The sequence below is a fragment of the Acanthaster planci genome, unplaced genomic scaffold (genome assembly GCF_054643075.1).
Source record: "Acanthaster planci isolate LZ-2023a unplaced genomic scaffold, COTS_SCS Contig4, whole genome shotgun sequence".
In the NCBI taxonomy this organism is placed as follows: domain Eukaryota; kingdom Metazoa; phylum Echinodermata; class Asteroidea; order Valvatida; family Acanthasteridae; genus Acanthaster; species Acanthaster planci.
In genome coordinates, this window is record NW_028257628.1 from 177,693 (window position 1) to 199,662 (window position 21,970).

The 21,970-nt window shown below is 41.1% G+C and overlaps 2 protein-coding genes and 1 long non-coding RNA gene across 8 annotated transcripts; 2 read left to right on the forward strand and 1 right to left on the reverse strand.

The window, feature by feature from the left end:
* The first annotated feature begins 1,117 nt into the window (after positions 1-1,117).
* LOC147795566 (uncharacterized) lies at positions 1,118-4,635 on the forward strand. 2 transcript variants are annotated; one of them, XR_015423749.1, is made up of 4 exons: positions 1,118-1,353; positions 2,356-2,474; positions 2,766-2,970; positions 4,579-4,635. It is a non-coding gene; the product is annotated as an uncharacterized LOC147795566 (long non-coding RNA). The 2 variants fall into 2 exon arrangements; XR_015423748.1 differs by lacking the exon at positions 4,579-4,635 and having other exon boundaries at positions 1,126-1,353; positions 2,766-3,087.
* A 2-nt stretch (positions 4,636-4,637) lies between these two features.
* Positions 4,638-9,230, forward strand: LOC147795567 (ADP-ribosylation factor-like protein 6-interacting protein 1). Of its 4 annotated transcripts, XM_087131632.1 has the most exons (8): positions 4,638-4,729; positions 4,832-4,896; positions 5,447-5,534; positions 5,822-5,928; positions 6,669-6,770; positions 7,094-7,205; positions 7,652-7,736; positions 8,173-9,230. In XM_087131632.1, exons 4-8 carry the CDS (start codon positions 5,900-5,902, stop codon positions 8,286-8,288), a joined length of 444 nt encoding a protein of 147 aa, XP_086987758.1. In that variant the 5' UTR covers positions 4,638-4,729; positions 4,832-4,896; positions 5,447-5,534; positions 5,822-5,899; the 3' UTR covers positions 8,289-9,230. The 4 variants fall into 4 exon arrangements, with proteins under 4 accessions (XP_086987758.1, XP_086987757.1, XP_086987760.1 ...); XM_087131631.1 differs by having other exon boundaries at positions 5,447-5,928; XM_087131634.1 differs by lacking the exon at positions 5,447-5,534.
* LOC147795568 (putative flavin-containing monoamine oxidase A) lies at positions 8,909-13,915 on the reverse strand. 2 transcript variants are annotated; one of them, XM_087131622.1, is made up of 7 exons: positions 13,605-13,915; positions 12,539-12,719; positions 12,162-12,277; positions 11,534-11,707; positions 11,310-11,387; positions 10,996-11,093; positions 8,909-10,538 (listed from the first exon to the last, which is right to left on the reverse strand). In XM_087131622.1, the coding sequence occupies exons 1-5, from the start codon at positions 13,704-13,706 to the stop codon at positions 11,352-11,354; spliced, it is 609 nt and encodes a 202-aa protein (XP_086987748.1). In that variant the 5' UTR covers positions 13,707-13,915; the 3' UTR covers positions 8,909-10,538; positions 10,996-11,093; positions 11,310-11,351. The 2 variants fall into 2 exon arrangements, with proteins under 2 accessions (XP_086987748.1, XP_086987749.1); XM_087131623.1 differs by having other exon boundaries at positions 12,162-12,262; positions 13,605-13,784.
* Positions 13,916-21,970: the final 8,055 nt, after the last annotated feature.

Below are 21,970 nucleotides of genomic sequence, written 5' to 3' on the forward strand. Positions count from 1 at the left end.
CATGGTTGAAGCATGTCAGGAGAGAACGTGACGAGGTGCTGCTCCGTGCTATCCCAAGTAGCAAAAATGCTCGCCAACTCCGAGCGCGACTTTCCGAGAGCTGCGTGCGAAGAAAGACCAAACTTTGCATATCAATCGAAAGCTTTCTCTTTCTGTATCCAGAACAGCAGGGGGAAATACTGCGGCTCATTCGACAACAGGCAGATGTACAAATGACAAACATTTGCCCAGAATCTTTGTGCTTATAACAATAAGGACAATTACACTTCACCTGCCTCGAGAGAAAGTTGCTGCATGGGAAACCATATGTACAAGGTGCGCACTGGAATCGGTCGCATAGGAAACGCGGGGGCTCATATTCGACCGACAAACTAGATTTTGCATATTATATATACAACTATGAAATCATAGAAGGGTACGATTGAATAAAATGGAATCATAGAAGGGCACTATTAAATACAAAATAGCATTGCTGTTATCTGAAAGCGTTATCGTAGACATATAAACATCTAGGAGTGGGAGACAGGCAAGTCTTTTCTGAACAATTGCCTACCTACGGAAGCGCATAAAGGCCACTTGCAATTTTGTTGGTGAGATTTTTTATCTGACTGCAGTGAAATAATATCTCGCCGCGGCGAGCCATGAGATCTTCCCGCGGCGTCAAATAGCATTGCAGGTGTTTTATGGGTCCTATTGAGCATGCTATCGTTTTCAGATGTATCCTTATGGTGGAATGCAATGACATTTGATTTTAAAATGCTTGGAATAAAAGGAGATGTTACGTAAAGCTTGGTTTCCAACAAAAGAAAAAACCGGGCAAGGCAGACTTTCAACATATCAACAGCTTCCCTTACGTTGATTCTCCAGGAGAGAGAATGCTTCCTGAGGCACTAAGACAACTTTACTACTTTGGTGCAATCAACAAATGAGTGCCATCTATCATAAACTTTAAATGCTGGATTGGATGTTCTTGCTAGTGGTTACAGTAAAATGATGCAAACAGTTGAGGCGTGGTGGTGCTGGTTGCGATAGAAATGATGGTGGTGAAAATAATAACGAAGTTGGTGATGCAGGTATGATGGTGATCATGATTTTGACAGTTACCTAGCTCCCTGAAATTTATCCCACTGTGTTGAGTTACAGTAGTTATTGTCTTCTGAGTTCACTAATTCAAACTTTAAATTTGACCCGACAGGAATGGGCGCATCACTTCCCTTGGGAGTCTGATGGTTGAATACCCCTTGCCACCCGGCCTAGCCAGGGCCGTCATCTACTCTGGTGCCCTCCAGTGTCACGAGTTGATGCTGCCAATAGCGGCCATGCTCTCCGTGGAGAACATCTTCATAAGACCAGGTATGAACCCATATATCTGCCAAAATGCAGCACTGTGCAGAAACCAATTGAACAATGATAATAGAGACAGACATTTGGAGCTGGGTTTTGAGCCCGAGTTGAAACTGAAATTTGGAAAGTAGCCCAGTTGTTGGATTTGAAAGATTTATGGAAGGTTGTGTTAACATTAATGTATGCTTTATAGGGCTGAGATGTAAATAGATGGGAATGAAACTTCTCCCTTGCTATTTAGTAGTTTTTACCTACTCACGGTTAGCAAAGGAATAATTCACAAAGTCTTTAAAAAGCTCACTCAGCTTTCAAAACACAACATAATAAAACTGCTAAATACTAAAATGAAAATACCGCCCTCTTTATTACAAATGGGTTAAGAGTGCAGTTTCAGGCAAACCAGTTGCCAATCTAGAGTGAACTTTCCACCAACCTTGGTTGCCCGTACAGTTGCTAATCAATAAAGGGCGTATGCGTTGCCACAAGCCTGGGAATGGTGGAGTTACCATTAAGTAGCAACTGTAAGGTGAAGAAAGTCTACCCATATCACCAAATATGGTCATAACTTTTTCCAACGGGCTAATTTGGCAAAGATTCCATGTAGTCCTCACCCCAGGCATACACCACAAGCCTGTAGACTCCCATTGGTTAGACCCCAACCACTGCAGAGTAAGGAGTGTTGAAAGATCAGTAACCCCTAAGGGCCCATGTGGTCACTCTCAGCATAGAGCTACAAACCCAACTGGAGCTCATTATTTACAGACATGTGCTGATAGGTCACAGCTGTTTGGGGTGTGACTGGTCTTACTGTACTTCCACAGCAGCATAATGAAATGTAGTAAGAGAGGGGACCTGAGGGATGTGTCAGCTGCCATGAAACAGTGGTACAGGTTCAGGCATAACCCGGAAACTGACCTGGAGACCCAAATCGCCACATGGAGTAACGGTGTTAGTTTGTGGGAGTGGCTCGTAGGAAAACAGAATATAATTGTATTCAACCTTTTTTGACAGGAGATGCCGAGAAACAGAAAGAAGCGGCCAATTGAGGCTCACGCAACACTTGCCAAGATGGCTGGAAGCAACAATGACTTTGCCACACTCCTTGCCGTGTACAGACGTTATGCTGACAGGTTGGTGTGGGTTGCATGCTGCCATTAAGTCTTTGCAAGTGCCTTGTCATTAACTGAAGTGGGTGTTTCAAGCAATCAGCCCCCAAGCTTGAGGTTGGCTTGTTAATCAGCAATGCTTTGTGTTAAACACAGTTTAGAGCAAAAGTAGGATTGATATGAAAATCATTTCCTGTTGTACTCTTTTCTTGCTTTCTTTCCTAAAACTGTGAGAAGTGCAGCAACTGAATTTGAGTTCCTTTTTTTCAGTTTTTAACCATTTTCCCTCTTTATTCTTTCATATTGCTTGAACAGGACAATATCAGTGTCAATGTTTCTATTGAGGGAAAACCTGCCCTAACCTCACAGATCATCACATTGAGACGTTTATGTGATTTGATTCTTTCCCTGTGAGTCTCCCTCGTCATGGTGCCAAAGGAACTACATACACTTGAGAGCAGTTAAGACAGCATCCAGCATCCACAAACAGCTGGAAAACATCTTGAACAGGCAACTGAAGGTACAATGCTACCAAATAATGATGCAAGATTGTCACTGTGAAGTTTTTAGTGAAGCCCCTAGTAAATAGAGCCTTTTTCCAAGTCCCCGAGTAAATTTCAGTAGACTTGAAGCTGTGAGTGGCAGGTGAAACGTCTGGTAACAACATGGTTATGTCCCAAATACTGATTAAACACTGTGAATACTTGAACACTTATACCTGACACTTAAAAGTGTACATTGGAACACGACTATGGAGATTTCTTACGTGACATAACATAACGGGCGAAGGCATTACAGGAAGTGTACCCTATCAGTTGTTGTGCTTTTTTGAATCTGTGTATTTGCATCGGCATTTTCTGAATGTTGAGAGAGTTTGAAGGCGAGCGTTTCCACGCACATCCGTGTCAACTGAACACTGACCGTCAAAAGTAATATGACTGAAAATCCTCTTTAACAAGGTCCTTGGGAATTAAACAGTTTTTCTTGTTACAACAAGTACATGTCTGTGTACCTTTGTTATCAAAGAAAAACAAAGATTTGGGACCTAAACTTGTACCTGTTATAAACGAGACTTTATACGAACAATGCTCTTCTTATCAGAGTTCAAATGTACCATACTTTCTTGCTTTTCATTGATACCACCTTGAGTGTCAATATTCTTGGCAGACTGAATAAAAAACTTCATTCCCGTTCTGGTTTGTTGGTTTGAGGTTTAAAGGGTGTATCTGTACAGTTGAGTCGGCAAATAAATATCCGTTAGGACACATCCCACCAGCCTGCGCATTGTGTGGATTGTCCAAACATGTCATTGTTAACCCATCTTTGAATATCTCTCGTGAAGTGCAAATAATGATGTTTGCAGGTAACGCCTTCCAATCCTTAACAGATGATGGGGGAAAAACTAGTTCCAAAGGCTTGAGTAGAGGATCAGATTTGACGAAACTGTTTATGGTGTTTTTCCTTGAGTGGTATTTCTGCCATGTTATTTTCCATCTTGTAAATCAGGCTGAGTTTCTTATTTTCCTTCTCATTTCCAAGGACTCCAAGCCAATATCCTTGAGCATTTTAGTGGCTGTTCCTGGTGTATTTTTGTAATTGCCTTTTGCGAAAACGTGCTGCTTGTCTCTATAGCTTCGTGATGTTTTTCTTTTGATATACTCTAGGACAGGCTGTATCTGTTATCTGTATATTTTCCCCTCTCACCCCTCCGCAGAGCTAGATAATTTCCAATTTTATCCATCTGAATCAAACAAAGGTTGCTTTTGTATTGACCCTGCATTAACAAAAGATTTTTTTCCTTTCTTGTCAGTTGTAGTCATCTGCTTTCCCCGAAGAGTCAAACCAGCCTGTGGCTCCTGTGTTGACTCAAGTCTCAAGATCAGTGTCTGTGTGATGACTCGCAGGGAGCACGGGCGTGGTGACTCGCAAAACTGGGGGAAAAATGAACAAATTAAACTTATATTAAAAAAGATCCATTTTGTGGCTCTTGTGAATTTTGAATTTTTTTCTCAAATGTGAAATGGAAACCTGCTGCAAACTGCTTGCTGACTGCAGTGACCAACATCAACAAGACAAATCAACAAGCAGAATCTTTCTTAAGTGTTTTTCTGTTTCATTGAATGATCAGGCAAAGTATGAGTGGATTAAGGAGCTGTTGCCACGGTTACACGAACTTGATGTGTACTTCTTGAGTGGATGTCTTGCACCCAAGATTTCTGATGAAACTGACATTGTCGAAGCGGAGTTCTCTGACAGAACTGCTATTGAACAGCCCTATTGTGAGATCCTTTCTACAAAATTATAAAGTTTATAGATTAATGATAGAATGTGCTTTTCAATTTGAAACACTAAACTCCTGTACTCTTTTTTTTCTCACACAGCTGAGAAGTCAGGAGAGACGCGGGTTCAGATCAGCAAAAGAAATAGCGAGGACTCTGTGGCAGAGGCAAGGAAGCGCTATTTAGAGCGCAAAAAAGCCAAACTTCATAGATGATCAGATGACTTTGCCCTGGCTGGATCTGTATTGAGGAGACACTTTGGGACCAAGTTGTGGGATAAAATTTTGCCCCATATAGAATTGAACACGTCATGAAACGAAAGGCCGAACTCCAACATTTTGGCCTAGGAGAGTTGATTTCCTTTGTAAAAAAAAAGTTCAGTATTCATTGCAAAAACAGTGTACTGTACATGTACTTGTCCAAATGTTAATTTGGAACCTATTTTGTAAAAAAAAAAAAAATTACAGTATTTCTCTGATTCAACCCTCATAGTTTTCAAAACATTTTCCAAGTAGGCCTGAACGATTCGATGTTGTCTCTCCTAAATGTAACTCTTAAAAACTGTTATCGCTTACTGATGGCTGATACATCATTGTAGAGAAAAAGACATGAAAGAAGTATATGAAACTCTTCCCAAAGAGGCCTAACATTCTTTTTTATCTATGTGAAATTGTATCATACCTCTTATCAATGGAATTGTTATGCCCCTAACTGCAGTATCACTCCGAACTACAGTTGGACCATCCCAACTAAAGTGCTATAGTTGAGCTAGCCCAGCTACAGCACAGAGGTCCAGAGTAAGCAAGTAGGCGCCAACATCACTTTGTTTACATCAACTTGTACCTGTAGAAACAAGTTTTTACTATTTAATAGACAAAGTGCCATATTTTAGATGAATTATGTCAGGTGTGAAATGCATAAAGTTGGAGAAGGTTGAGAAATTTTGTACAGAGACTGGCCAACAATAGTTGGGCAGCCCAGCTTCAGCCCAACAGAATTATACTATTGGTCAATCGTGGTTTGCCTTGTATGCAGTCTTTCACTTGGATTAGTAACTCGGAACTAATGTTTTTTTCTTGTTATAATGTCCAGGATGAAGAGATTGCGTCATTGGAACAGTGACCGATGTAGACCGATGGCTTCGATGGGAAGACCAGTCAGCCCGTCATCATGGCAGCTGCTGTCACTGCCTTTTTCCTGTCAGTCTTTCTCCTCCCTGGTCTTTGGTTACATCAGAGTGCAGGCGTAGTCGGGAAAGATTCCAAACTTCTAATTCATGACAATAACTGACCGCCAAGTTGGGCAATTCGGTGAAAAGCTATGCAAAAGAGGAAATATCAAAAGAGCATATGTCTATTCCAAGTTGTTTTGCACTGTGTGTAGTTTCATGTCAGACCAGTGCTGAGAGATGAGAAATGTGAGAAATGATCTTGAGGACTGAATATTATTCACAAAAATGGTTCCTCCTGGAAGTTTCTACTTTCGTGTAGACTTTTCTTCACCTCTTTAAGTACATAAATGTAGACGAGTTGCATCTGCAAAGTTACAGCACCATGTTACTTCAATATGCCAAAATAAACCCACCATTAAAAACACATAATACAATTTCAAACAGAATGAGGTAGAGATTAAATGGTTGCTGAATTTTGTCCAGTCTGAGGGACCATCTTGTCAAAAAGTAAAATTTATTAAGTTAGACAAATTGTTAGAGAACGTTGCCAAATGTTGTCAGCTAGTATGTCATGGGGAATAATATCTACGTGTATGATATTTTGCCCACATTTACAGTATTTGAAGTATCAATCAACTGTGTTGAATTGGGTCTTTATGTGAACATAGGTTGGTTCCAGTACATGCCACACTCTTGCTGCATTAGAATGACCCTTCAGTTTTCAAGCTTGTAACTGGAAGCTACTTGTTTATGGTCTCTCATCATCAGGATGCTCTGTACTGACAACCATCTCATTGCTCGTCATGGTCGTCTGTTTAGCTATCTTGGACCCACTGTTTTCCATTCTTACATCTGTCCACCTGCAGAATGGTCAGTGTCATTCAGTCACTTCTTCACTGCAACAGGCCAGATGCAGTGGTTTGTCTGTATGGTTGGTTTTACATTAATTAAAGAGATTCTGCGCACACAGAGTTTCCCTATTCAAGCAGGATGTAATAGTTTTTTTCATTGTACCTAATATTGTACACGTACACGAGTTTATGATGTTGGGATCGATTTAAAGTAGTTACAACAATTCAAGTTACGGTAATTAGCATATATTTTCTGTAATTGCCATTTCAAAGTTGTTTATTTTGTTGTTGAAAGTGGACGAGCCTATATAACCCCAATACCTCTATTTGTATGAATTGTAGGACAGCTGAGCATCAGCGACAGTACCAGCAGGTGTGCATGAGCCTCATCAGAACCAAGGGTGCATTGATGCATAGTTACCAGTGCCTGAAAACAATGAAAGAAGAAAAACAGGTAGGACCAACTTGTTCATCAGTTGGTATTGCTGTAATATACAGTGTAGTCGAGCTAGTTGAGCTGTTTAAGAGATGTGTGAACTTGAGACCTTTCATGTCAGCATCCCTGTTAGTTCATCTTAACAGTCCTCAATTTTCAAATGGGAGGATTGAAGGCTGCTAGAGATGACCTCATACATTTTCCTAGATCCAGCTGATTATAATGCCACCGAGTGTAATTAGTTCCACCTTTATAGGTATCCATAATACTCCCCACATTGGAAAAGCCATTGGAGTAAATTGCCTTGCTCAAGGACATAAGCGCTTTGGTTTCAGAAAGACAAGACTCCTTTATATGAAAGTATATGATAATGGAGAAACCATTACCGAATCAAAGCCTCCATCAACGGCTGTTCAAGATGTCTACCAGAAACCTTCAGTATGTTGTTTTTGCTTTGTTGACAGTACTTCATTCTGGTCATTGCTGTGCTGGCAGTCATTGCTTTCATTGGTAACCTCATCCCTAATATCTGCTTGGCATACTTGTTAGGTAAGTCACTTCTTTTCAAATGACTGATCCATTTAATATGTATACAAATGATTAGAGAAATGATTAAAAACTTAAGAATTATTTCATTTTTAACTAGTACATTATAACATATTTCATGAACATTTGTTTCTTTGTGAATTGCCTAGCTTACAGTTGTAGATTTGACTCAGTTCATTTTTTTATGAGGCAGGTCCATGGTATAGCACAAGAAAACTTACATTTTTATCTCTAATTTATTATTTTTTAAATTAATAATTTGAAGTTTATTTACCGTTTATTTATTATTGCAACATTAAAACAAGGAATTATGCTATTTGCTTTTATTTTCTTCATGATCAAAATACTCAAGCCCATGAATTACTTTAGCCAGAATAGTTCAGATGTGATAATTTTACCACGCTAAGAATGACTGATATTTCTTATGGCACTTTTCCAGCCGCGTTCCTTGTACTTCTGCTTGGCCTGCACCAACGGGGATTGCTAGCTCAGGCCTACGCCACCTCCCTGCAGGTGGTCGTCATCCTACTCAAACAGACCAAGAAGACGGATTAGGCTGACAGAGATCTTGGATTGGTTATCTCATTTCCTGGTCCTTTACATCAGTGCGACAGGGAGAGGGAGATATTGGTAAAATTGACTGTTGAACAGACAGAATGTGACCTGTGGTTTGGAGACTGTTACCATTCATACATAAAGATATACCCGCCGTTAGTTCTTACGTTCTAAGGAGTAAAAATACATATGCCAGATATAAATTGGGTCCCTCAAATGTGCCATGCAATTAGTAACTGGGTACATTATTCTGAGTTATTTGCTCATGTCTTGGAACTCCGTGTTTGTGTTGAAGTCTTATATCGTACTCTTGCTTCTGAATTTTGTTCACTCTGAAAAACAGAGAGGGGTCCGTAGCTTTTTCAAACAGAAGTTTTCATCCCCTCATAAAATGGCCACCTTATCTATCAATGCATATCTGTAGACAAGGCCCCTTCCCATCATAGCAATAATGGACACATTTTCAATATACGCCTCGTCATTTTAGATTTTTCCCAATATGCCTCTTGCATCATTAAAGTGCAATTTGTTGGAAAGTGATGGTATTTTCCTGGGGTGCTTTTTAGAGCAAAATTCATTATTGAAATATGGGTCCAGTACACAGAATTTGCACGAGTAAGTAAATTTTGTAAAGTAAATTTATGTGCTACTTGTTAAGTTACAGAAGACATAATTGAACACAGTTAATAGATTCTTCAATAAGTCGGTTCGATATTTTAAAAAGGTAAGGTCGTTTGAAAAATAAAGCAAACGAGCAAGTCGGAGTACAGCTGTGTTGATAGGGCAGACCTTGCATGTAACTATTGTATATTACCATGGAGACCATGTTCAGACTGGTTATAGTATTTGTATAAATTGGTTTGTTATGCACTGGCATAAAAATTGGGATTTTTTTTGTAAATAAACAAACTTGTTAAAATAAAAATCTCCGGATGCAATCAAGTTACCAAATGAATGTGTTTCTTTTACTTAAAAATCACTACAAATATAACGCAGCTAAAAAATAAAGACTGGTGAAACCATCTGAATCTCTGCACAGATATAAATCACCTATTTTGTTTGTTAGGTAAGAGCTATAAACAAAAATATAGCTTTATGGTACAAATGCCAGAGTTTCATGAACTCTGAATGAAATTATCAAATCACTTTCAAGATAACGGCGAAAAAATAATTCATTTTTCATTTTCCTATGATAATATCACACAATGCCAAGAATTTTATAAATACAAATTATCTAGCATTTATGAGGTAATTGAGTTAATTCGTGAATTTTTTCAATGGCACTGGATATTATAGAGCTAAATGCATTTTGGAAAAATGACAAACTGATAGAAAAATAAGATTTTGGTAACTGTGACAAAAAGTTCTGATTAATAAAATATGCGTACATGTATAATGACAATTATGGTGATATTTTTTCCAGACAAAAGGAAAAATGACAAACTGATACAAAATCAGAATGAGATTTTGGTAATTGTGACAAAAAGTACTAATTAATTAACAAAGTATGTATATGAGGACAACTAAGGTGATTTTTTTTTGGACAAAAAGAAGAGTCTAATTTGGGATACCTGCCATTTTTGTGATATTTTGAGAGTCACTGCAGAACAAGAAATTTAATGCAAAATTACACATAGTTTGGCGTTTGACAAAGAACACAACTTAAAACATCACTGGCTCTGTAATTACCTCGTATTCCTCGCAATAAAGTGAATTTTTCTTGGGGGTTACTTATTTCCATTTCCCATCTTGCTTGTATGAAGCAAGACCTTTGCCTCATACATACTGTACACTGCAGTTCTTGACACACTCTGTGCAAATGGAGTCAAGAGTGGACTCTGATGTAACTCTCCTCAGATAGGCCAATCAGCAACCTCGGCAGCTCCTGGTGATTTGTGGTACTGTGTTTGGAATTCTCAAGTCCCGTAACTATTTCAAGCTTGGAATGCACTCAGAATATAAGTAGCAGTCCCTTTGAGGCCCCATCTTTTCACCGTAAGTGCGGTGACTACAGCCACTCCAATGGCGCCCCCAATGAACAATCGCCGCTTCCATTTTCCAACCTCTTCACCGTACCAATGAGTTTTCCTCTGGTTGTCGAGACATCAGTAACAAATCAGTAACCAATCCGCTTGGCGGTGAGGTTCAAGACGTCTTAGGACCTCGTCCACTGCCCGCATCCCGGACTGCACTGCGCCATTTATGAAACCCGTGTGGTGTGTGGCTGTTTCTGTTCCAGCCCAATGCACCCTGGAAAAGGAAGGGGCGGGGGAAGACAGCCTTTTATAGGAGCAACATGGATTCGGAAGACTCAGATATTCATCCTCAGAACTGGTAGTTCAAGGGATAAATATGTTGCATCATGGTGCAGTTTCAATCAGAGCAACACTAAGCTACCATCAAGCCCTAGACCCTTTTCCGGGTCTAAATTTATGCTGAACTTTGTAGGACACCAAACTGAACTACCGTAAAACAGTAAGCTTAGCTACTGACTCGGTATTTTATGCTATGCACCATACCAGCACTGCCTTCCCTACAGTCAGATATGTCTAGTCCCAGTTAAGCAATAAAGTGCCTACTCGTGTATCACATTGAGTTGACCCCCTACTATGTCAGGGGTCATACGGACAACAATACAAAGGGCAATTTCAAGACCCTAAGTCCATGTGGGAAATATAGGAGCTGTGTTCAGTGTTAAGTCAGCAACCTGAAAAATGGAGTCCTGAGCCCACTGTGAAAGGTCATTGCTCCTGGTGTCATAATATTGACAGGGCAGCCACCATTGTCAGACTCCAGTGCCCAGTCCTGGAAAAAGAGAACAATCAAACAGTTGGATTTATTCACTTGCGTTTTTTTTTCCACTAATGAAACTACGGGTTTCTGAAAGTGCAGGCACCAACTTGGAAGCCAAGCGAAACCTGCAATATGGCACATGTATGTGGGTTCTACAAGGGGTTGGGAAGACATGGGGGAGGCAATCATATTGCTGATTGCTCGCAAACAACCACAATGTATACTGACCTTTTCACAGTAGTCCAGTGGGTCTCTTGCCAAGGAACTCGGCTAAGGAGTCCAAAACAGCTTGCTTTCTGGTTGGGGCTGTTTTTGAGGAAGAAAAAAAATGCTTCCATTTACCTTTGGCAGAAACAAGGAGTAAAGAGGACTTTAAGGGTCACTGATCAAATGGTTTCCAAAAATAAGAGAAATTCTCTTTTTTTTCTCCACGAAGAAGAAATGCAACTTACTTCAATGTGACTCCACTCTCTACTGTTGGCATAGAATCCAACAATGGCAGGGTTGCCGTTGGATGTCGTGCAATTGTAGGTGAGTTGGAGAGGGCCTGAGCTGAGACCTTCAATAGTTGGTTTACTCCCATTGCTGACAATTTCACCAGAAAAACCATCCTCCCTCCAAAAAGCCTAAAAAGGAAACTGAGACTGTATGGCCTGGATTTTCTCAGTAATTACTAACCTGAGCTACATTACTATGGTTGCCGAGATCGATGTACATATTAAAACAAGCAAGCAGAGGTGAAAGACAAGATGTAAGCTAACAGGTACTGTCTTTCTAACAGACAACGAATCAACATGTCATCTTTAAACTACAGTTCACAAATGAAGATGTCTTAATGGAATGACATGCTCACAGTTACTTAATTAACATGGTATCGCTTTCAATGGTAGAATATTTGAAAATTAATTACTGTCAAAGATTCAGAAGACCAGGGGTGCGTTCTATGGCACAATAAGTATGCAAGTACATGTATTGGCATACCCTGTATACTTTATTGTTTATGATATGCATATGCATGCAAAGTATTGTGTAATTGAATGTGCTCCCCTCCCCCGGAAGAGAGATAATTTATTTATTCACCGTTTGATATGTGACAATGAACTTGATGATATGTCCCATCGGAGACAGCTGTGCCAGATTGATCCTGCTGAATGGCTTGGCAGGGGTGTAGTTGATGACAACTAGAACAAAATAAACTACAAATGTACAGGCTGGTTTATACTCCCCTTTAAGGAAATGCAAATTCTGAATTTGACATTTCAGAGCAGCGTCTGCTCTGCAAATACGTTAACCCATTCCAACTTTGATGAAAAAATACAATTATTTTGCTAGTCATATTCACCTTCATGCCAAGCGTGACCTGATTTTAACAACTTTGTGCTTTGAAAAAGAACAAATTGGAGCAGGCATTTTTCTCACCAACTCTAATTTCAAGAGTTTAGGTTAGCATAACTTACTTGAGCAATGAAGGGGTGCGGCAACGACCACATACTGACAGCTGAATGCTTTGCTTGAAGCAGTAACCACGGTGACCTTGTCAGCCTCCTGTTGGTCAATGTGTTCTACAGGCTGGCCAAGTAGCACTTGCTCCTGGCCTATCTTGTCTACCAGTAACTTGGAAATTTGCTGAGCTCCACCCTCAATTAAGAAAAAACATGTCTGACTGTTCCAAATATAATTTGATCACATGCATAAATGTATGTTCACCCATAAAGGCATACTACAGATATTTAATAATGATGAAAATAATGTATATTTATACCGTGCCATATCTGTCAGAACTAGACACTCCTTGCACAAAATTACGGAGGGTGAAACAATACTTTATACAGTAATTGGCAAATAATAATAAGATAATGAACACAGATTTACGAAGGAAATGAAACATATTGGACAACTGTCTTGTATATTTCAAAGTCTGTTTCATTAATTTTTCTTACTTTGTTCAAAGCACTAAAACTACGGAGGTTTTTGATGTCTAAAGGAGAAGAATACAATCATTCAATTCTGAAGCAAGAATTGAATTTCAGGGCATGGTTGCAGATGGGGGGGTGGACTGCAGCGGGCGGGGGGATAGTGAAAAGTCAATGTGGGTTGCCTTGAAGGAGTGAAGATTGAAGAACAGTGGGGAATATGTGGGAGTAGGAGGAGGCTGCGAAGTAGGCAACTGATGATATCCCCCAAGGAGTGATGTGGACATAAGAATGGGAGGAGAGGTGCGAGGAAGTATGCAGGGAAGGCAGTGCAGGGCAGAAAGGGATGAGGACTGGAGAAGTGAGGACAGTCCATCTAGCTGTCATTGTAGAGGAGTGCGGGGTCAGGTATTTGACAGGGCAGGGAGTACAGTGTGGATATGTATAGGGGGATGGGGCAGCAAGTGGTGCCTGTAAGGGGGGATGCCAGGTAGGGTGTAGGGCAGGGAGTGCAGTGTTGCATAATATAGGATTGGAGCTAGGAGGGTGGGAAGTAGGGGTACAGAGGAGGTGGGGGGCCTTAAGGGAAAGACAGATAAGCATGCAATACTTTTATCCTGAAGCTGTTGTTGGAATCACCTTCTGCTTCTATCAGATTCTTTACGCCCCCAGCACTGCTAATGTAATGCATAAAGTACATGACTGACATCATACGTGGTGAGGCACCATTGATAAGAGCTGTGGAGAACACTGACTAATACTTTACTGACTAGTACTTCAAGTGAATAATCTCCTGACAACTCACTGTATGACAAGGAAGCTGAGATGTCTATTTGAAGTGTTAAGTCTGAGAATGGATGAACTTTCACGATAGTTACTGTAATTCACCTCTTCCTTTATAAGTAAAAAAAAAGCATGAAAATGTGGCCAAAAATTCTAGCCCACTGAAATAAACGATTAATCAGTGAATGTTTACCTTCCAACCCACTGGCCACCTAGGTCCCAGACATCCTTCCCATAAGCTCCTTCCAGCTCAGTTGTGAGTGTTCAACCTCCTACACGGTCTGGAATAGCACCGATTAAACAGAAGAGCACTATGATGAATCATACGTTAGCTTCAGCTGGGGCTAATTTCATAGAGCTGCTTAAGCAAAACATTTTTTAATCATGAAAAACCTTGCTTGACAAATCAGGTTACCAGCCAAAACTTCTTATGATGTATATTGTTTTGGAATGTATTTACCTGTCTTTTGGTTAGCAAGGATTTTTTATGCTTAACCCCTTCGCGCCGGTAGACGGTAAGAGCCGCTGTAAAAATTGAGATCCCCAACCTGCTTTTCAGCTATTATTCTCGGCCCATGCTCGAGCAAACACGGTGAAAGGAGGCAGACCCTGGCTCTTGTATATATGGTGATTGGCCTTTGTATGTAGCCCAGAAATGAAAAGACCAAATTTGCATCATAATCACCAGCCTCACTATAGTCCCCACTTTGAAAAGAGGCAACGGGAATGTGGAAGCGTGAGTAGAGCCGCATGCCATCCAACAATGAGCCTTTTCACTGTGTAATTCAAAGCATGCAGAGCACGCAGGGCCACAAACTGAGAATTTGCAGTTTGGCAGGTGGCCTTTGTGGCAAGCGAGGCTGGAATTCTTGGAGTCGGATTTCGGAAAATAATTCCCGTTGTCAAGGGTTTAAGCAAATTCTGTGCTTAAGCAGCTCGGTCAATCGGTGAATCCAGCAATTTTTACATTGGGTGGATATTAATTTATATTGGTGATGCATGCATTTATGAACCGTACTCAAGGTGTTACCCAAGGGCTTGTGATAAAATTGAAGAAGTGACTCAGATCAGACTCCCACCCACAACCTCCTGCTTACTGATGCAGGTGTCTAAACACTCAACTGCCAAGCTTACCAGGGTCTGCTGGCCCATCTTTGTTGCAGTGTCTCTTGGGGGTTGGAGCTAACACACGTTAACACACTCTAATTTTCATCTGAGAGTGTACAAAACTGTACGGTCTTTGCATGCACACAATGCACAGGGCACTTATCTGCCTGTGTGACCTTTCTTTTTTCCACTAGCAAAGAGGACTTACATGTATGCAAGCAGCCCAAAGAGCAATAATACTGCCATTACATTGAGGCCACCATGCATTTCAGTGCACATGGACCCAATCTAATAGCACACCTGCATGTAAGCCTAAATTAAACCTACCAATAAAAATGCAGCACTGTTACTCTGTATGATGTCAGGCATTCCCAGTAGTGGCTGAGAAAGAGATTGAACAAAAGATTTAATACAAACCTTTAGCCTCTACAACCAGAACTTTGCACCCTGGCTTTTGTTGCTGGAGTCGGTAGGCAGCAGTCAGGCCAGCAATACCAGCCCCTACGATGATGAAGTCCCACTCTGGTGGTAATGTCGAAACGGATCCGTCCGCCATATTGCCAGCTCCTTGAATACCACTTCAAGTTGTCTTACTGATGAAAATAAGACAGAAGATGAAACAATGTCAAAAAATGTCACAGCATAACTTACTAAAAGTAGGTAAAATTTCTAAGGGCAATGAGGGGACACCCTTGTCTGAGTATCAGCCATTGTTTAACAGAATTCTAAACTACAAAACAACTCTGCAAAAAGTGTACAGGTTAGGCAGGGGGTACCCAGAGGAGCGCACACATTTTTTCAAGGATGCACTGAAAGCAAATACCGGTTTACATTCATGGCATTTCAAGTTTCAAATTGAGAGATCCTGTGGGGTAAGGTCCTGGACTTTCTCTTGGGGGCATGTGAACCTGTGGCCCCCTCCCTGTTATGCCACTGTCTATCAGACACCAATACCAACATCTCTTCAATGAGCCTTTTGCAAGTTAAATATGAATAAAATCTGGAGTTAAATCTGATTGCAAGTGAACATAATTTGAATTTCCCAGACAAAAGACTCTAGTTCTTAGTTTTGCTCAGTTCATTTATTTTCCACATAATGTTACTCTACAAAACAGTTTCACAAAGTGTCTACATGTGGATGGGGGCCCCAAGAAGCAGTGCTTGTCGAGTGGGGGCCCCAAGAAGCAGTGCTTGTCATGTGGGGGCCCCAAGAAGCAGTGCTTGTCGTGTGGGGGCCCCAAGAAGCAGTGCTTGTCATGTGGGGGCCCCAAGAAGCAGTGCTTGTCGTGTGGGGGCCCCAAGAAGCAGTGCTTGTCATGTGGGGGCCCCAAGAAGCAGTGCTTGTCGTGTGGGGGCCCCAAGAAGCAGTGCTTGTCATGTGGGGGCCCCAAGAAGCAGTGCTTGTCATGTGGGGGCCCCAAGAAGCAGTGCTTGTCGTGTGGGGGCCCCAAGAAGCAGTGCTTGTCGAGTGGGGGCCCCAAGAAGCAGTGCTTGTCGAGTGGGGGTCCCCAGTTACGAATAACCCTGATGTACTCCACAGTATAGATTAGGAGGAAGAGATTGGGTACCATGAATGGATAAAAATTGCTGACGGTTAGACAGGTAATTTCTGATCCATTACAAGGCCACTCCTCAAATTCCGTAATATTCTACTTTAAACAAAAGTTTATCATGATCAACTGTATCAAAGGCCTCGGAGAGGTCCAGAAAAATACCAGTTGTTGATAAAGAATCATCTAAATCAGTAGATACTTTAAATAATAAGTTGAGTACCGGCATGTGTAGTTGAACGATTTGCACGAAATCCATACTGGTCATTAGATAATATATTGTACTTATCTAAGAACTGCATCGTATGTTTGTAAATAACTCGTTCGATAATTTTAGAAAATGAAGTAAGTGCAGTCTTGGTCTGTAATTACTGATAATAGTTCAATCACCATGTTTCAAAATGGAGGTCACCCTAGCAATCTTCATGTCATCAGGTACTACGCCAGTCGAGATAGAAGGATTTATGACAAATGTCATGGGCACAGAGATTGCATGGTTCACCTGTTTGATTAATGAGCTATTAATCAGATCAAAACCTGCACTCATTTCGTAAGGTAAGTTACTGACAATATCAAGAACTTCATTTCTTCCCTAACCAGTTTTCTATGAAAACTCTGACATCTAATACAAAATCACAACTTGAACACACTTCATGGGTTCTGTCAGTGTATTTGGGTGCCGGTGGGACCTCACAATCTCAACTAACTTACAAGTCCACTCCGATAAATCTACTCCCAACCGCAAAAAAATCCGAACAAAGCAACCGGTATACTGCCAGCTAGGAAAAACCTCACCCTCTTCTCTTTTTTTTTAAAGGATGAGAAGCGTAGGTCTGAACTTATGCAGTATAGCTTAGTGTCAGACACCACTATGCTTTGTGCATCCCCTTTCAATCCTAACAACCGTCAATCTTCCAGATCATAATCCAACCCGCACATAGTGTAAGGAATTAGGGTTAATAGGGAACATTCAAAAAGCTTCCATTTGTTAATTCATATTTCACACTTCCATGAGCCAAATAGTGAATAAGGACTGATCAAGATACAATACAAAGTAGTTAACTCCAGGATGAATAAGACAAAATATCTTATTGATACAAATCAATTCAAATCCATCTTATAACCGCAAGACAAGTGTAACTTAAGAACTAATTGAAAACCATAGATTTCTTACATCTAAGCCAATCATGACGACCTTTCAACAGCCGTGATAACTGACAAATCATAACCCCAAATTGTTATCAGAATCATAAACATACCCGTCTTTTGCACTTTCCGATTTTCATCTACCATGTCGCTTAAATAAGCGATCGGGGATACCACCATCGGCCACAACAGTGGCACCTCCTGCCCGCAGGCTATGAACTCCGAAATGTGAAACATCATCCACAAAAGGTTTAATGGCATCCAAAATCAGTTCTCTTGCTCTGCTGTACGACAGCAGCAGCAATATAAGATTTCAGCATTTCTACCAGACAATATGGCGAATGCCAACAATGCGTTGCCAACAAGTACCGATCTACAACTTCTGTACGTCGGTTATCCTAGATAGTAGAAACAATTTCAAGCCAGTTGAGGTGAAAACTACATGCTCCAGCTTCACTTGAGATAACTTGTTAAAACGCAAAAAAACAGCGTATGCCACTAAACACACTGTGACCATTCTTACATTCAATAAATTAGCCACATTATGACCATTAGGCCCGATATATTTGTCGACCATCTGCTTGAGGATGTCTATAGACATGGGCTCCTTTTTTATAACTGGTTTAGCAAGAGACCTTTTAATACCCTCGGCAGTAAACAAAACTAGGGAAGATGAAATATCATTTACTCCAGCTAGTTTGTGAGCCCAAGAAATAGCTGCCACTGCCTTGGTGATGGGAGCAGGCGATTTCGGAAATTTACTCAAATGAACTAAATAAAGAGCAAAATGAAACGGATTAGCTGGAACTGAGGGCTTACTATACTTAGTTGCCCAATCAACCCATCTCCTAAGCGCTCTGGCATAAGCACCCACCATGGAGCTGGCGCTTGCATTTAACATGACTGCAGGGAGTTGTAACGCTAGTTCCCCTAACTCCAGACTACTCCCTGGTTGCCTTCGATCCCAGATTCCTTTGCTGAATATAACCTGGCTTGAGCTCAGAGTTGAATGCTATTAGCAAGGATCAAGTACGTAAGAGTGTTTTAACACCAAATAATTCAACCTTATAAATTCTTCACTACCCGCCTCTACCTGGGATAAACAATCCCGGATATGTTGCCATTTCATAAATATCCTCCACTGCTCTAGTTGGATTATAACCATCTGGAAAGAGCAGGGGCCAAAAAGGTGCCGAGTACCAGCATGGACATATCAAGGTACCAACTGACTTGGTATCTGCCATGTGCAGTAGCACTCGAGGAATTAATGATATTGGGGGAACAAGCCAATTGTTCTCGTTACTCCAATCTCGAGTACAAGCATCTATAGCTTCAGTACCCGGGTTCCAAAATCTGGAATTCAAACGCTGTAACTTTGTCTATAGAATGAGGTCCCCATAAACCATCGAAATATTTGAACACTTCGTCAGAAATGCTCCAATCATCATTGTCTATAATTCAACTGAGTTTGTCTGCCTTTTCATTCTCTGAACAGGGGACCCACTCCATGTCAAGCTGAATATTATATTCCAAACACGTCTTGCAAATGGCCAAAGCCAACTCTTGTAACTCGCTCTTCATATTACCACATACTGCAATCTTCTCTACTGCTTGGTTATTGGTAAACCATTTAGTCCTTCGCCAGGACAGCTTGGGGGCCAACGCCTTCAGTGCTAACTCACCAGCTTTGAGCTCTCTCTACGTACTACTCTGAGCTTCATTCTTGTTCCACAAACCGTGAGACACTGTCTTGGCCATGTCAACTACATAACCACCGAAACCTGAACCACTGGCATCTGAAAATACAATCCTCGAGCAATCTGCACAAGGCCCTACAACAAAACCTTCGACATTTTTCTTCAAGAATTTTAACTCGTCTATGGCTTCAAAAGATAGGGATACTGTCCCTGCCCAGGAACTTCTGGATTCTATACACACATGGAGAGCTTTGGTCATAACCCTGGCAATGTTACCTGTAAATAGGCTGGTTGACATGACTTTTCCTACAATACTGGCCAACATTCGTGCATTGATACAAACCGGCGATCGTTTTCCGGACAGTATACTATCTATTGTGTTAACTATATCTGAAATCCGCCTCCCTGGGATCGATATATAACCATCCGAAAGATCGATATCGTATCCTAACCACTCAATCTTTGAAACTGGTAACCCTATACTTTTTTACACATTTGGTACAAAACCCGAAGCTATAATATCTTCCTTTACTTGGGAGCTAAGCTTTAACGCCTCTGAATGTGCATTAGCAAATCCGAGCCCGTCATCCAAGAAAACTACAATGAACTTATCCTCGCTTCTCCATTTCTTCACAAGAGGCCTAACTACATGTAACTTCGTAATATACATGGAGCAGATGAGAGACCGAATGGAAGCTGCTTGAATCTGAAAAATTCAAAAGAGCCGTTGAACACCCACGCAAATCCTAAGTATTCTCTATGTGCCTGGCACATATCTACATGATGATATCCTGACTTGAGATCAAACTTGTACACATAGCCTCCTTTTTTTGAGGAAAACCATCGCTGTGCGCATATCTTCATACTTAACCGAAATCTTTCAAAGATGTTCGTTAACTAACCTTAAATCCAAGATAAGGTGCTTCTTACCGTTGTTTTGTTCTGAAACCGTGAGTGGATTAACTACTTTAGGTGGATTTTATATCTTTTTACAGTACCGAGATGAAGTAATTCCGTAATGGCTTGCTGTACAAATTCTGCATGAGATAAAGCAGATTTATCATTTTGTGAAAACATTCTGGCCGGCTGCGTAATAAATGGGATCACGTAACCAATTTTTATAGTGTAGAGAATGAAATCTGGTACCAAAATGCTCGGCCCAAAACAGAAATAGTTTGCCAATCTGCCTGCTACTTTAATAGGAAGTACTCCCTGTTTTCTTCGTATTCACAAAAATTATCTACGTAAAGAAACTGGCCATCTATACTTTCAAGCATACATACATCATTCAACTTAACTTCATTGTGAAGCACTGGAGGCGGAGGTTGCACTAGCTCTGCACTTTGGGCAAGTGGCTTTCCAGTGGTTAAAACTGCCGCATATGAAGCAGGCTCCTCTCCCTGTGTAGGATCGAGTGGCACTTTGGTTGAATGGTGAAAGTGAGCTTGCTCGGCGAAAAAGATGACTGCTACCACCAGTGCCGTAACCGGCCAAAAGCTGATCCCCCTTGAACCTTTTGGCTTGACTGGAAGCCACCATCTCCTTCTGCTTGACTTTCCGCCCGGCCTGGTTTTCTGCTCTCGTGATCTTGTTGTCATCACTCTCATCATCGGCGACCTCGTGGGCCTCGTATTCAGGCACTATAGCCCACCCGTACGGACTTGTGTCAGCGATACAAATCAGTTTCTGCCTATTGTCCAGTAGCTTCTCGGCTTTCTTCAGAGTAGCCTTCACTCCAGACTCTTCTTGAACGTCTTCTAGGGCAGAGGCGATCAAATCCTTGATCTCTCTACATGAGGAAAGACAACCAAATAAACAATCCAACATTAACCTTAGATTCCCATTTGTTATTTTTAGGATGTTGTCCCAGTGCCGGGACTGACGTGAATGACACACCCGTGGATCACACCACTCACCCAGCTACACCCTTACGTAACACCTAACAATACCCATAGAAATCCATGCACCATGAAGAAAATAAATCGTTCTAATTCACACCTGGTCGTTCAAACGAACATATTTGAATTTCTTCCCTAACCAGTTTTCTATGAAAACTCGGACATCTAATACAAAATCACAACTTGAACACACTTCATGGGTTCTGACAGTGTATTTGGGCGCCGGTGGGACCTCCCACCGGCCCAACAATGGAACTTAAGTGAAGGTTAAAGAAGATGTGGTGTTAAAACTGGACAAATAAACTATTTTCAACTATTTCGATACCATGTGAGTAGGCCTAAAAATAACAGAACCAACGAGGAAGACTTAGCTGACACTTGCTGATTAAACTGGTACTGCTGCTGATTTCCTTCCCTCCGCCACTTTGTCTTTGTGGTGTCTTTCATCTTCTCGGCCAGAGACTGCCTTGCTTTACAAACTCAGACCTCGTTTTGCTCAATTTTTCGTCAAAGCTAGATGCAAAAACTGCTAATAACTCTTGTAAATCAGCTTTGGTTGCAGGGGCTGCTGCCGAGGAGCCTTGAGCCGCATCGCACTGTATCATATTGACAGAAGGTGCATTATACGCTGAGCCAAAGACTGATTTTTTAGGATGTTGTCCCGGTGCCGCGACTGACCATGAATGACACACCCGTGGATCACACCATTCACCCAGCTACACCCTTACATAACACCTAACCATACCCATAGAAATCCATGCACCGTGAAGGAAATAAATATGTTCTAATTCACAC